The sequence below is a fragment of the Gavia stellata genome, chromosome 2 (assembly GCF_030936135.1).
Source record: "Gavia stellata isolate bGavSte3 chromosome 2, bGavSte3.hap2, whole genome shotgun sequence".
In the NCBI taxonomy this organism is placed as follows: domain Eukaryota; kingdom Metazoa; phylum Chordata; class Aves; order Gaviiformes; family Gaviidae; genus Gavia; species Gavia stellata.
The window spans coordinates 32,366,533-32,383,569 of record NC_082595.1 but is presented as its reverse complement, the minus strand read 5'-3'; the positions used below and the strand labels follow the sequence as shown (position 1 = coordinate 32,383,569).

Below are 17,037 nucleotides of genomic sequence, written 5' to 3'. Positions count from 1 at the left end.
GGGTAGAGTAGGGCCGTTATCAGATCTTAGCAGCCAGGTGGAGTTAATGAATACCAAGGAGCATTTTGAAAGCTTAAAACTTTTCTGATACCCCTCACATTCTTGTGCTTTATGCAAGTTATAACAGAGTCATAGAGGGCGAAGTATTTTACAGTGGGATAAGCAGCACGGCCTGATTTAAAAAAAAAAAAAAAATTCTCAGTAGTGGTTGAATAATTTTTATCTTGAGGAAGAAAGAATGGATTACTCCTCCTAAGCAAATAAATTAATGAAGTAATTATAGATGTCTTCTTAGTGTTTTTTTTTCTTTTTCTATTGACTTACATCAATACTTTTTGTTAATTTTTCTCTCCTTCATCTTTTCTGTCACTTTTTGATTTTTTAATAGCCTTAATAGGAACTCTTAATGAATTGAAATGGGATATACACAACATTCCCCGAAAATCAAGCTTTTAAAAGAAAGGCAATGCAGAGTTTTAGGCAGCCTTTTGACTGTACTGTAAGCCCACAATGCACCTTTCCACACTTTGCAAGAGAAACCTTCCTTTGAGTTCCAGTTGATAAAGAATTGTAATGCTTTATGGATCTCACTTAGAGCTCTCTTTATACCCTCAACATCTGTAACGGATATTTGGTCTTGGTGCACGTGTGTAATCTATAGTGTTCTTATAAGAGGAAGCAAGTTATTAGAACTGGACTGGTACTGTCAGGGAATCAGCCCAGCTGGTCTAGGGGCACTGTCTTTCTCCTGTGGTGACCATGTGCCTCTGCAGAATCTCAGAATACTTTTTCACAACAGTAAATGCCCCCATTCTCCCTTTTCTAACAGAAGTAATAGAGTGAACTTTTACATTAATTTAGAATTTTCCTTTATGTTTGCCCACTTGAACATTTTAGGTTTAGTTTTCTTATAGTTTTGAGTTCTTCCTACTTCAATATGTAACCTAAAAAAGTAGAAGAATCCAAATATGTTTTGTTAAATCCTGAAATTTAGCTTTAAATAGGTAATTGAAATATTTTAGATTATTTTTAAAGTTTCCATCAGATAACCATGTAGCATTTGAAAGAAATCCTAACGGTCATCACATCTGTCGCTCACTGAGGTGTTTTTTATTCTCGGTTTTAACTATGAAACAATTTACATTTTTTAAAAATCTTATTTTTTTACTATGCTTAGTGTTATGGAGATTAAGAAATTTCCTGTTATTAAGAAACCCCAAGGGAAGAGGAGAAGGGAATACATGAAGGGTGGACATTTTGTTTGGTGTGTGGCAATCCACATATATACACTATACACAGGTATTGGGGTATGCATTTCATTCAAGTTGTGAAAGTAAGTATTTTGTTCCCTTTAAGTATCTTTTCCTAGACAGTGCATTCATGGTGTTCATAACTTCATGAGGTCATTGATTTAAGTTTGATGTGTTTGAGCAAGAGGAGCCAATTTTCAGAAAGTTCCTCTTCAGAGCCTTCAGATAATATTATTTTTTCATCTGTTTTAGGTCAGTAGCCTCTCTCTGGAAGACTTAAATGCGTTTGTGGCACTCATTCTCTGCCTCAAAGGGAAGTCAGCTGCTCAGCTGGCAGGTTTGCAGGTATGGACTGGAATAATTGAGTAACAAAAAATGTTCATGTAAGTTTGGGATAAATATTTTTTGAGAAAATTCTTCTTCATTAAGTTTTTTCAGATACAGGAACCGAGGGCCATGGTAAATATATAGGCTTTTAATGTGCTACAGTTCATGTGAATACTTACATTTGTTAATCACGTAAAAAAAAAAAAACAGAAATTATGTTTTCTAGTGGTTGCAGTCCTAGGGGTGAGTGAATTAGTCTCAGGTTTCTACCTGACTTGGCTTCCAGACTTCCAGCTGATGGAAAATTTGTAGTGGTGAATCCTGTCTTGCAACATTGCTTCATTCTTTTTTCTTGAGGGAGGATAGTGTTTTGGGATATAAGTTGTATGAAAATCACTACATGAAATAAAGTTTGGTATTACTACTTGTGGGAGAACATAAACATAATATAAACCTAACCAGAAAAAATGTTTTGTTACGTAATGTGGCCCACTGTAGTGAAGACCTTTTGGATCACTCTACTCTGTAATTATTCAGGAGTTATTTTTAAAACTTTTATATACTCTGTGCAAATTTGTTATTTTCCTTTCCTATCTTCTTGAATCCACATGTGGAAAAGCAGTTTCCTAGATGGTTATCGCAGTAGAACCATCTAAATAGTTGTTCTTGCATATCTAATTATACAGGAGTATTTTCAGTCTCATAGCTTGAGATTGTATTCAAAGTATTAGCAGTGTACAGCACAGACTGCACATGTCAATGGCTATTTGAGTTGTGGGTTTACTTAAAAGTAAGGGGGAAAGGGTTAGAAATGGTTGGAACCTTAATGTATCTTCACTCTGAAAATCCTACTTACATTTCCAATAAATTCTCCATTACTTTGAACAGTTCATGTTAAGAGTTTTAAAAGTACTTTTTGCTGATAGCATGGTAAATCAACCACTGCTGTTACTATCCATTGATTTCTAGTACATGGGGACCAAAATAACAAACCTGGTGTGATTCCAGTTTCCTTATTTGATTCATTATAACAGATACAGTCCAGCCTCCTATCAATTTTTTTTTAATTCATCACAAATTTGTTCTGCAGCTGATCAAGTGTTAGATCTGTGTAACAAAAAGGAAGCAATGAGATGAAGGCAATATGGAAAACAGCAAAAATGTAGGACTTATTTCTGTCGAAGACATTATTGCACATAGTGTTGCACTTAACATTGACAGTATCGTTATTTTGTCACATCTGTCTGGCAGTAAAAGCATAAAGGAAGCCAAGCATAAGCAGGAAGTGTTGAAACAATTTGTTTATAGGTGCACTTACAGGTACTATTATGTAAGTTTCTAAAGTGCTTGGAAGTTTATTCTGTTTGAATTAGATGGCTTTGTGTGATTCATTTGTGTTGTGGTTCTATGAAATTATAAATCTGAGTGTTGCATCCAAACACATAATATGAATCAATGTATACTACTTCTCAGCAGTCATTCTACTAATTCAAAGCTCTTTCACAAAATTTTGTAACTTTCCCACAAAGCTTATGGCAGATCAGGTATTTTCTGCTCTTCCACTGTTGACATGAAAGTATATGAAACATGAAGCTGGTCTTGCATCACTCGATGAAGCGGCCAGTATGTTGTTGGAATTGATTTATGCATGCTATTGGCAGGTACTTTTCAAAGTTACATCACTCTGCTGCTCATGTAAGCACTTCATGCACTGATGCATAATGCCTTCTGCTGTGCTAAAAACCAACAGAAGACTCTCATAATGCAGTTAAAATTTTTGTATCAGGCTATTTTGTAGAGCACTTCCTTGTCTTACTCTATTGAAATTCATGGTAGTGCCTTTGGTAGTAGTTTGAGCCAGAATAAATCCCTCTGAAGAGAATAGTGAGGAATGATTTTGGCCTCTCTCCCTTCTGAGGTTGTGAATAAGTGAATAACAGTTTAAAAACTTTCCGTTGTTGCCTTCAAATTAACCTCCCTTCCTGTTTTGATGACCTGGATCTCCCAGTGGAAGATAGTTGCTGTTTCTTAGCTTGTTATGTATCTCTGACTTGTCAAGCTATATCAAGAGAGAAAGTTATGTTGTATTAATTGCCATAAAAATACTTTGTTTTTCTTCATATATAAGCCACCTGTAATTTTGTGGTAGCACGAGGATCAATTTGAAGATTTGTCTGAGGTTAATTTCACTTCGTAGGAAGTAAAGGAAGAGTAAATATGGTCTGTTTCTTGTTTCTGTGCTTCTGAGATGTGCTGTGTAGATGAACTTAATAATGTCCTGTGAATTTTCTCTTGGAAGGGCAGGAGACTAAACTAATAGAACTAATAGAATATCTTATATAAAGATAATGATCAATAATCAAAATAATGATCAATAAAGCAAGCTTTCTGAGCATTGTAATTCAAGCATTTAATTTTCAAGATCCCATCTCAGAATAGCTTAAACTGTTTTTACTCATTACTGTGTTTATTTAGTAGTTTTACAAAATTGAATTATGCTGTTATTTTAATAGTTAGTAAATAGGGTATCAATAGGTATTTAAGAGCTTAATTTTCTAGGTATTTGTGTTTGAAATCAAAGGATTCAAGTGCGATGAATTACACTAGTACATAGCTAATTAATATATGGGTTTTATAGTAGGAAAACAGAGGAATAGAGTTTAATCTCTTTACCATACTTTTTCATCTCCACTGAGAAGTTAAACATGATCCCTAGAAACAACTTAACTTCCTTGAAAGATCTGTTATGTTAAACTTAGTCAACATCTGCAAAATTTTATGCTTTAAAACATTAAACAAATGTTTGCTTATTTGCAGTTTTGTACTTAACACTACATTGTAATTTTCAATGTAGAAAAAATGTTTACTCCTTGTAAATAGTTCTGTGAAGAACACTGATTTGATCCAAAAAAATTGCTCTGTTTCTGCAAAAGGAGTCTGTTAGCAAATATGTTTTAGCAGAAGAAAACTTAACTGCCCCTGTGAAGTATGAGAGAAGATGTAAGTGGAGCCTGTTCTTCTGATAGGATGAAGAGAACTTTTCAGCCTTCACTTTCAAATCTGCTGTCTGATATGCTAGCCATATTTCATAGTTAATGAGATCCATAAACCCACAAATTTATAAAACAGAAATGTCTGTGGTTTGAATAAAGTGCGTTAAAGCCATAAAAATTACAGTTTATCTCATGCTGAAAGAAAGCAGGCTGCGGACATATAACTAAAATGCACATTAAATAGTTACTTTCTGAGAATAACATAATGTTTATACATGAAGATTTGATTATTTTTCAAGATTGATGGTTTCAAAATACCAAATGTGCGCACGATAGAGAAGAGATTTTATACATTCTTTTTCTCACAAGTTTTTTTTTCTAGTTTCCTTGTGCCCCCCTTATATGGTAGATTAACATTCTGCTTTGCCCAAGCCTCCCGTAGATCTTATACATAAGGTCAGAATTAAGTTTTGGACCCCAGGTTGCCTATTTCCCTTCTTTCTATTTTAATCTGGTGTGCAGTTTTGGCAAAAAGCCCAGAGAGCCATCAGTCTAACTTTGAGGCCATCGTGGAGAAAAAGAGGCGCTAGCAATCATGCTTGCAGTCTTGTTTCTTGTATTGTGCTGGCCCTGGTTGTTTACAAGTGCAATTATACATCATCTTTCACCTGTAAGGCATGTAAAATACTGCCCAAACAGGAGAGGCCATAATGACTTAAAAACACAAATACATTTTTTCTAAGATTTCTCTAAATATGTGAATATATGAAAAATTTGTATTAGAGGTGTAAAGTTGTCAATCACATCTTTTCTGAAAGTTGCGGCCAAAGATGAGATGGGAACATTTGGTTAAAAAGGAAATACGCCTGGAAATTAGTGGATGACATTTGGGTGCTGTTGAATGCTTTTAAAAAGTTAAATGTATGTCAGAAAATATGAACTCGAACATAGTAGCAGATGCATGGGTGGACACACACATCACTGCTGGAATTTATGGAATTTGCAAGATCTTTATAGCTTTGCCATAAAATATCCAGTTATGCCAGAATATCGGCTTTGGAGTAATTACATCTTTTGTGCCGCCCATAAAAGGAACAGTTTGGCTGTGTATGAGGTATAAGAAGTGTATTCCTTCAATTTTTCGAGTGCTTTCAGTTATTTAAAAAGTATTACTGATAAGAAATGAGCACAGTCATTTTAGATCTTAAATGATAAGCTCCAGAGAGTCTTTGCAATTTTGATTGCAAATGAACTTTCACAAAATACATATTAAGTATTACTTAATTAGCTTTTGGAATAATAATAAAAAAAATACTCAGCAAACTAGTTAATTAGTTTGATAGGCAGAAATAGCTTTAGCCAGAACTGTAGTTGCATTGAACCTTCGACTATTTTCCATTGTACTGTGTCATGGAAGCAGAATTAGCTGGGTAATAGTATTATACCAATATTACACAAGATATTTTTCCCTGAATATTTTCCTGAGGGATACTTAGCCACATGCATGCAAAAAAGCAGTATGTTTTAGAGTAGCGTGCAGGTATCTTGGTTAGGGTCCTGCAAATTTCAGAAGGATGTTGCTAAATCTATTCTGTATTTTTAAACTCAGTATTCTTTGTCCCTTGACATGCTGACAGAAAAGCATAAATAATACCCAGATTCTGAACATTCCAGAATTTCAATCTTCTGACCTATTTGGCAAGCCAAGCTACATTTGTCAACACCATTAGATATGATACTTTTCAGACAGACTCCAAACAGGCTTTATGAGCTATCTGTATTTTTCAAAATATAATTGTTTTAAAAAAAATCCTTTCTCCCCCAGGGAGTGTATGTTTATTGTGCCTTTGTGACTGTTTCCTAATAAATATTTGCTTGAAGTCTAATTGGATTGAGGAAAACATAAAATACAAGTAAGAATATAGTAAAGATCTCAAAGATAAATCTCTCACATACTTAGGACCTGCTTCTGTGATGTATGTTGGTATTAACTAAAACGGAATTTGAGTGCATTCCCAAATGCTTTACTGAATCAGGGCTTTATATTCCCACAAAATTTCCATCTGTCAAAAGTGTTTTTAAAATGATAGGTGAGATTGTAACTGGCAGGGGATGGGGAACAGGGCGGGATTGAGGTGGTTTACTGATCTTAGCATTGCTTCCAAGCCCATTCTCTCATCTCCAGGTTTTCTCAGTGTTCTGGGCTATTCTGGAACAAAAGTCAGCAGTATGGGATGTGATTGCAAGCCAAGATTAGTTCAGTCCCTGTTCAACCTCAGAAATATAACTTTCTTCTCATTTCCTCAAGATAGTCTTAAATGAACGAATCCAAATAGAAACAGTTCAAGTCTTCCAGCAGGTAAATTAGTTTTGGTTTAGAACATTTAAAAAAAAGTACATGATTAATCAAGAGAAAGTTGCATCAAATAAACCTGCTTACATTAAATCTGTATATTAAGGCTGAATGTATTAAGACTTCCATACTCTGCTTTTCTCTTAATGTGTTTTGGCCTCCCAGGCCTGCATGCCTACCGCAGTACTGCAGAACCTATTTATTTGCTCTATTGACTTTGAAGTGGTGGGTATGGCTCCCCCATTCTTTTCCGAGTGTGAAATACTGCATTTGCATGGATCAGTCATTGGTGCAAATACAATTATATCTCAGGAGCTGAAATTAGTAACTGTTTGCACTATTTTTTGAAAGTCCCATCTCTAAATCTGTTGCTATTTTTGTAATCATCTTTTGAAGTTCTACAGAAATTCAAGTTTTCTTGGTCCTGTTGCATGGACAACTGGCTCTAGTGTTCCTTGCTGCTGTTTGTTCATAGACATATAAAGAAAATTTTCTTAGGCTAACACACTCAACTTCCAGACAAGATTGCTGTTCTGCCCCACTCTCCCCCATTTTCTTCTTTACCAAATTGGGTATATTTATTAGTATTATTAGAGTCTGCTTCCCTAAACATTTTTTACATTTGCTCAAGTATCAGAATTCACGTAACTGTGAATTCTGTTATGTGTCACTGGCAGAAATACAAACCCCAGCATGACTAGATCAGCTCTTCTACCTTCTGAGAAAAATGCGTTAATTTAGTTGGACGTAGTTTGCTTACGGAGAAAATCTTGAGCAAGATTTTGAGCAAGGGCCTTAAACTAGAGGATTCATATTGCTTTTCGTGGAAGATGATCTTGCGTTTTTCTGCATAATTGTATGAGTTTGCTCTGCTTTTCTGTTTTCCCCTTTACTGCCATGTAGCTCATTAGCAAAGTTTCAACAGCAAGGAAATAGGAGCAATGTTTCAGTTATAAATTGTTTTTAGGCTTTAAACAGCATAAAGAATTTTTCATGATGCTTAAGGTAAAAGACACTCTGGAATTTCAGATAACAATATTACTGTTAATTTTTAATCCATGCTGAATAATACTGCAGAAGGTGAAATGTAGTTATTGGTAGTGAGAGTAATAAACCTCTCCTAAAATATTAAGCAAACTGACAGCTTTGAAAAAGTCGGAGATAACTTATTACAGAGAGGGAAAATAATAATTTCTTGTATCAACTGACATTTTCCTGCCAAGCTTGTGTTGGTCAAAGTGTACGTTTACTCATGAGATAAATAGTTTTCACTTCCTTGCATATTGTATGGTAGAAAGAGCAAGCAGTACGTGGGGGTTGGAGGTGCTGTTTGCATGGCGTAGGTGGGGTTGCTCTCCATTGCCTTTAAGGGCTGACCTGTGTCCCCACAGGGCAGGTGATGTGCAGGGGCTGGAGCCGGGAAGGGAAGGGAGCATGCCATCAGGAAGCGGTGGCACGCGTGCACCTGCCTGTCATCTGCTCAGGGCTGCCTGCACCTGCCTGTGTGCCCTTGTCATGCCTGAGCAAGAATGCAAGCTGCACATCTGTCTAGGCTTTCCCTGGAGAAGCAGATGGTTATGTGTAACTTTGGAGAAGCAAAAATGTTTTCTGAAACGACCTAATGAGCCATTTATAGGTGGATGGAGAAAGAAGGTAAAACAAGCCTTTAGGCACATGGTTACAGTGCTTTGTAGGATGTACAGGAATTTTTCAAATTACTATAGTAGAAATGTTCATCTTGAAGATATCGGAAACAGCCAGGCTAACCAAGAGCTGATTTGTTCCCTTTCTTTTCAAGTGTATTCTTGATTTACATTATCATTGTCCAGGGGTTAAAAGTCAAGATGGTGTCCAGTTCCTATCTGTTTCTTCCTCTATGACTTTGGTCAAATTGTTCAGTTCTTTCTCGTATTTTAGTTCTTACTTGTAACACTCATGCACCGGTAGTCTCAAACATAGAAGTTCTTTAGCCAGAAGTGCTGTATGAATGTGAATTTTTAATACATTCTTAACATTAATATTGATGTTGCATGCATATTCTCCTTCCTTTAACTTTTATTTTGGGATTATTTCATTTGATGTTCACTGAACGATAGCTGAGATATGGTTAAAGGAGCTTTTTATAAAGAAATGGAGCTGTGTTAAGAGAAGAGTGATACATGTACATTATAACATCCCTTACCAGTGTTATATCTTAGCACTGCAAGACATCATCACTTGTTAAGACAATTCTATCCCAGTGTTATAAGGGAGGAAACAACACACAGGGACAATAAACACCAGATGTGTGAAGGTGGTTGTGTGTTACCTCCAAACAAAATTAGTGATTTTATGGGGAGATTCAGTTAATCGTATAGGAATCTAATCAGCATGTCTAGTGTGACACCAGCACCAGTAGGAAGTATATACACATTAACCAAAAAGGTATATTACATTCAGCTAGGCTGCTATATATTCCTCTGATAGATTTAAAAGAAGAGACATTCAGTTCCTTGCCAAATACGGAATTATGTATGTATTGGTTTTAGCAAGGGCAGTTAATGCATACCTAAGTATAATTTTCTATTTAGCAATGTTTTTCTATTTACTTTCTGTGTATAGTATACAGAAATACATCTTGGCAGAAAATATTTCTATGCTAGGACTGAAGTTCTGTAAGCTCCTACTGAAGTCAATGAAAGCTTTATTATTGAATTTGATAAAAGCAGAGCTATGCCAATAGGCTTTTGAAAAACCATCCCTCAATCTGCTCAGTGTTATTTACTTTTTAGCAAAATTACACAATTGTATGTTGTATTTGTACACTGAGGCTTCAATACAACAGAGGCATACTTCAGTCTAGCAACAATGGCAAGTAATATTTTTCAGTTACAGGAGGCTGGAAGCGTAATGGTTCTGAAGGAAGTTTATTTTGGCACAGCACCTTGTGCCAAAAAAAATACGTACCTTTTGTTTTAAAATGGCTGTGGATCAGTTCCTGAGGCTGGAATGTCAGTGAATGCTTATTTCATCAGCAAAGCGTCTGCAGAGTCCAATGCTGGCTGAAGTGCTGGGATCCCAAACTTTGGCTTATTACAGAGCATGCATTTTCTTTTAAACAGCATCCTTCTCCACGTTAAGTACACCTTTAAAAATGGCCAAGTTACTCTCACATAAACTGTTTCCCTATTTATATTCAATTTTCTCTGACATAGTGCTGATACAAGAAAATGTAGAATATTACATGTAAGTAATGTTATTTTCTTTAAAACCTTTCTTTGTAGTCAGTTCTTGAGTAGCTCAGAAGACCATCTTTATGCAACAGCTGTGTACATCAAACAAGGATTCTCTAATTTCACTGTATGCGTTCATCTAAAATACAGCATGGGATTGATCTTCTTGTGCTAAAAGGTAGCAACTTTTAAGCTGTGTATGGCAGTTTTTCATTCCAAAAGAAACAGGTGGTCTGGAAGTAGATACTCTATTGCAGCTTAATTAACAAATCAGTTCCTAGTATCTTGAACATACCTGATCATAGGTTGCAGGTTGGCGGTTCCTTTCATAGGTCATCTGAGATACTGCTGCGTTGATTCATGGTTCGATTTGTCTTGGACCTCGGGATTGTCATGAAATAGAAGTAGACTCGTTCTTCTTTTCTTCCTCAACCTGTGGACTTAATACCTGGAAAATTCCTTAGCCAGAACTGTTTACCTTGGACCATATCACTTCAAAAGGTGAACCGTAGTATCAACAAACTTATTGTGCAGCTGCTTTGCAATACAAAGAAACCCTAGGAGAAAAAAAAAACAACAAAACCTATATTGCACTGACAAACAGTATTTGTTCTCCTGGAATTCTCTATACTAACCATCTTGGTTCAATGACAGTTTTAATTGATTATATACCAGACATGACATTAGTAATAGTTGTCATAATGTTTCTGGAAGCTGCAGAGCTTCAGACATACTAAATTTTGCCTAAACTAATTCTGCTGAAGTTCACTGGTCTTTCTGTTGGTTTCAGTGGAAATAGATCAGGCCCTTAGAAAGTATATACTCAAAACAGCTTCAGAGAAGGGATGGTCATACATTAGGACAGTTAAGTTGATCTTTAACATCTACTCTGACTCTGGGGAGAAAAAACCCAAAAGTAATCTTTAAGCTTGGCTAATTAAGCCTTGGACAATTTTAGCAGTGAACTCCCACCTATTAAAATGTCTTTGTAGTCACAATGATGTCTTAATCCACGGGAATGGTTTCACAGTACACTGCAAAAAATGTCCACAAGATAAGCCACCAGACAGCAGCACACGGAGCAGTTGCATGCCTAACCAGCTATCATTTGCCAATATAGTCTGCAGCTGTGAAAGGACACACTGCATTAGCAAAGGTAGCCAAGCGCACTCTGCCAAGTAGTTGTGTTGGTGGCAGAATTTTTACTCCTAAAATTTTGTTCCATGGACCAGTCCTATGATTAAACAAAGGGAAAGGGGTGGGGTAAGTTGTGGATAAGGACTTTAGATCAGGAGTATGGTCAAGATGCAGGTAATGGCAAATGAAGCCCCTCGTTTTAAAGATTTTGCTAGAGGAGCTAGTTAGTGTAGAGTAGAATACAGAAATATATAGTGAGTGTCAGAAAGTAAGGGAGAAGTTTGATCTTTGAAGGCTTACAATGGAAAGTTACTGGAACTGAGTGACCTTTTTGTATGTTTTTTAATTTTTTCTCCGTGTCCTCTAATAACTTTTGAATACGTTGGCTAATTTCAGCCACGTTTGACAGAGATGTAGGAGTCTCTGCGAGAAATAAGTTACTGCTGATTGTTTTAAATAGACAGGTGGGGAGAAGGGAAAGGCACTCTAAATTGCCCAACAGGAGGAAGCTTTAATGTGACATCACATTATTAGGGCATCCATGTGAGAGGGAGGCATTGCTACAGGCATGGGAAAAGAATTCAGATAATTACTGAACCATTTCAGATGACAGTGACTTAGTACATGCAGGAGCCCATCAGTTCCTGGTGCAGACGTACCAGGAGTCTGTCAGCAGTTTGTCCCCCGTCAGGGACAAACTTTGTTAGTTGCAAGGCAGATGGAGCTGCCAATACTTCCCCTTTCATAATTCCGCAACATTTAATGAAGGTATAAAAAAGAAGGAAAGAAAATGTGATCATAAGAGTTTTCAGAGTCTCAAACAAATAAAATACATTTTGCTACTAAATAAATCCAATATTATTTATACAAGGGAAAGGTGAGGAGGTTCAAAGATAAGTATGCCACCAAAAACACGAGCACATGTTTAAGACAGTAAAATCCTAATTAATCCATTCACTTTTATAGAAGGGATGTGGCTGCTGGCTGGGCTACAGTCAGATGATTAGCCTGATGACTGTAACTCAAAATTTATGCTAAAGTTCTGTAAATGTCACATGTATTATGGACTGTCATTAGCCCAGTAATCATTTAAATTAGAGTCGAGCAGTTGTGGCTAAAATAAGAAATGTAATGTTATTTTAACCTTTTTTGCAGGTGCTAGTGTGCTGTCCATTACATAACTGTGTACAAATAAGTTGAAGGGGCTAAACGTTTTAACTGGTGATATTCATCATCATAGAAATGTCATTTATGCTGGGTTTTGTTGTAGATATGATTAAGAGCTCTGATAAAGGCTGATATTTTTGAAAATTAAACAAGAAATGAGAAGCAATCTTTTTGGAACTGAAGGAAGTTTTTATTTGGTTGCAGATTCGTTAGCAGTAGTACTTTTGTGTTATTATTTTGTAGGGTGCTTAAAGGTAAAAGCAGTTTTTAAACGTTTTTTAGGTTGACTTCATTGGAGTTTTTGACTTAATGTAAATAACGGTGTTGTTCCACAGAGAGGTATCATTTTACATCAAGCTCCTGATAAAGCCCAGTAAATAAACTTTCCTCAACACATAAACACTAAACAATTGGGTTGTTTACTGCTAAATATTTACTGTGAAGCCTTAGAAGTGTTTAAAAACTGGTTTTTCTAGTTTCTGTTGCAGCAGATGCTCTCATAGGATCTCTTTTTAATCCCCATTTTCCTTTGCACACACCTTGTTTAAGCAGGAAGAGCTTAACTTAAGCCATAATCTTTTATCGGAATAAATCTTAGTCATGTTTTCAACATACTGGTGCTCCTCTCCCCCCTCAATTTGACAGGTCAAGGAAGCAGGTGGTGTACTACACTCCCAGCAGCCTATTGCTTAAAGCTGACTGATGCCGAGTAATCATACTGTTTCACCAGCCCATCTCTGTAGAATAACACTCCTTAAATTTACCACCATTGCATCAGTTTAGGTTCTCTTTGCTCAACAACAGAGCATAAAGCTCCAGTGCACAGGGGTTTTAGCATCTTTTGACAACTCACACTGGGAATTTATACTAATCGCTGAAGGCAGGAAGATCTGGAATTCAAGAAGGGACTCAGTCTTTTGTTTGAAATAATTTGTTTAGTGATACTTGCCATTGCAGAGAATTTAACTTTAGTGAAGTTGTCATTAGTTGACAGTTCATCTCTTTATGTTTGGAACACAGTGTGCCTTACCTCTCCTAGGCAAAGCTAAGCCTTACTGTTTTAATGACAAGTTCCTGAGATAGGATCTACCTGCTGCCTTTATTGCTCAAGCATAAATTGCCTATGGTTAAATATTTGATCATTTAAGATACAGGTGGGTTTGGTGGAGGTAATGTAAGAAGTAGTATACTGATAATATAGTGACTGAGTTCAAATGGATCTAAAAAGAACCGGTTAAACTAGGAAAGTGCTCCGATTTTGATCACCAACACTTGAATTCCAGCAGTTTATTGCTTGGGTCAAATTTCATTGATTTTTAATTATTATTATTTGATTTATTAATTTTAACTAGAAATTAGCAAATACTAACCTGTCCTTCAGTATTGTGTTTTCCTTTTTATAACAGAAACAGGTATGTTCTTTTGAGGGTGGGTGGCGTGGGGAAGGGGGGGAAAATGCCTTGTGTAATTTTTAAGTTATTTCTTTTTAAATTTATATTTCAAAATGTTAGCCCTACTCATATCTTCTGTATTCAGCTCAACCACAGGAGGAAGGCAACAGATTAGGAAGAAAATTAAATGCATAAGAACAACTTTAACCTAAATAACAATTATTAATAGCAATTTTTTTCATTGAAAAAGTGTTTCCCCAGAATGTTGTTGAAAATCGTAGTAAAGGAACCAGTTCTTAAATGAAATGTAGTATTTAGTGCATTGAGATACAGATGACGTGTAAAGTAGCGCAAGTAAAGAATTGTAAAATTATTATCATATCTTTACCTTTTTCCTTGGTTTCTAGAAATTAAGATAGTGATGCGGCTTTGCCAGTGGGTATGATTCTGGCCTTCGTTTGTGTCTGCTGACATCTGACATGTTCAGATACTTGCCCTCACGTTTCAAGTGCGGTAGAACCTATTCATCCTTTTAACAGAATCTGAACCCTCTAAACTCCATAGAGTAGAAGGAGTGGTGAAGGAGTTGTGGGGTTTTTCAGTATGTCCCTGAAAACAGGTTGTGCAGCTTTCAAAGTGCATAGGCTAAAGCTTACACCTCTATCAAAAAATCCCTTGCGAATCCACAGACGACTCAGAGGACTAGTAGTATTTTCTTAAAACATAAAGGTATTTTTACATCCTGATTATTTTTTTAATATTATTTAATTAGATGTAATTTAAACTGTAAATTTGCATTTCATATACAAGATCCATGTATTTTTCCTCCTATAAGTAAAAACTTTTCAGCAGGATATACAGTCTTTCGGTCTAGATTTGCAAACTGCTCCTGTGAGCAAACGCTTTCCATATTGCAAAGCCTCTTTCTGTGGTCAATGAGGTTGTGCACAAGCACAGAGATCAGCCTGAACTTGTGGTCCATAGGCTAAAGCCTTGTGTTTCTAGAGCAGAAAAAGGCATGAGATGAGGTAAGTCTGTGATGATGGCTCGTCTAGAAAAGACATTTCTCAAATTGTTAGAAAAAAACATTGTACATTAGTGATGTGGGTGCTGTAGCACTTCTGCTCTTTTCAAGTGGGCTTACCCAGTTCAGCTCAAGGCCCTCTAAGCTCGGTATCAGTAACCTCTGGTGCAATGATACTAGTGAACTGTGAACTTTGAGTTCTCTTCTCAGTCTTCAGTTAGTGTTGGCAGATAGGAAAAAGTAATCTTTTTCCCCAAACGCTGAGAGGGTGTGGAGCTGCTGTTGTATTAGCAGCAGCAGGGGCACAGCGCAGGCAGCTGGTGCAGCAGGAGCAATTCTCACATACTCACTGTCTCTTTCACACAAATGTCATCAGCTGGTGGTAGGAGTAGCAGCAGCGGGATCACAGGAGTGTATGTCACATGATTCACTGGGGTCCTGAGTTTATAAAAATAGTAAAAAGAACAGACACAGTTTCCAATAAGAAGTAATCTCTAGGGTGTAATGCCCTGGAAGGCAAGCCTTCTTTTCTTTTGGAATTTTCCACTTCTCATCATGACATCTTTGCATTGCAGGCACCAAGCAGTTGCGAGCATTCCCATGGCAAAGCAAGACTGTGGTTTGCAGTGTGCACAAGCTCATTGTTACAGACTCACTGTGCTTTCGTTTTCTTTGTTTTTCATTGCCAGACATGGAAAATAGAAACTACTCTTTAGTGAATGTATTTCCTGTCTTATTAAAATAAATAAATCACTTGCCTTGGTCTTGCCAATATTGATTTCCATTAAAAAAACCAAGCCTTACCTGATATCCATCCCCCCACCCCTGATACTTTAATGCTTTAGGAAAGTTCTGGATTGATATCCCTAGACAGTGAAGTCTTCTACCTGTAAAACCTGTCACCAGCAACATAATGTTATCTTTTTAAGCAGTATGTCTCAAGTGTAGTTTAAAAGAGCACAGCTAGGGTTGTATGGGTGGCTCAGACTTCATACTCACTTAGGCAGAAGTAACAATTAGCATCAATGACAGTACTACACTGACCTCCAGCTTGAGACAGCACTCAGAGTCCTCTTCTGTATTTTACTATTTTGCGCATCACCATCAACAGCAGAATCTTTCAAATTCACATTTAGACACTTGTTCTGCAAATATGCATGCATTTGTTTTGCACTAACTTGAATAACGTCACTGAAGAAAGTTGGGTTAATCACATATTTGGGTCTATGCTTAGAGTTTTCAGAACAAAGTAAAGATACAAAAGCTATATTTTAAGATTTATGGCCCAGATGGCATCCAGCATCCACGTATAGTATTAGTAATGTGTTCTAACAGCTGTTTTATCAGTGGGATTAAAAAGGACAGTAAAAGCATCTTTGTCAATAAATGACAAAAAGGTATGAATTAATAGTCATATAGTATGCAGCCCTTAAATTAGAAGATAGGAAATTGCTTGCTGCAGATGACAGCATTTACTCTTTTCAGCAGCTTAAATACTTGTTTTCATTATCCTTTGTGAAAATTTGTTTTCAGCAATTAAATCTTTTGACGTTATGAGTACTTACTGATAATCAGTGACAGAAGATACTGATTTGTATGACAGGGAATTTCAGTCTGGTTTTGTACCGATGTATAATAAAGAAACTATTGGTGGTATAAATCATATTGATAGAAATTTGGCCAAGTTTGATTCAGCTGGTTGGTGTGCTACTATCACTCTTGGCCTCTACTGCTAATTGTAGCTTGACATGTCCATTTTCCTTATAGCTTAAGAGCAAAACTTTACCACTTGTCAAAGTGCTCTAAAGTATTTTATTGAAGTTGTTTAACATTCAGTTTATAGTTGCATTGAGAACAAGACGAGGGTGCATAAATTCTGAAAGAATTCCCTAGCTGGATTAGTTTACAAAAAAAAAGGGAGTTCTGAGGATTCCCAGCAGTTCTTACTCTTTGTACTTCCTGGTCATAAAGTCTTACTTCATGATCACAAACCAAGCAGATTCCATTTTAAAGCTTGTAATGATGTGGACTCATTTCCTTAGCAGGTCTTAAGATTTGATCAGGTGATCAGAAACAATCTGGTTAGTGCAATGTAAGAATCTCTGAGCTGCAACATGATAACTGGCTGTGTGCACTCTTACAGTCTACTTTAGTACAAACAATACTGGTTTACTTAAACCACA

General features: G+C 36.4%; 1 protein-coding gene across 1 annotated transcript in view; it reads left to right on the top strand.

Annotated features, from left to right (window-relative positions):
• FAM120B (family with sequence similarity 120 member B) overlaps nt 1-17,037 on the top strand; it is a 50,732-nt gene that overhangs the window by 19,625 nt on the left and 14,070 nt on the right. Inside the window, exon 5 of the mRNA XM_009821442.2 lies at nt 1,503-1,595. Coding sequence (XP_009819744.2) covers nt 1,503-1,595 — 93 coding nt within the window. The remainder of the gene's footprint in view (nt 1-1,502; nt 1,596-17,037) is intronic.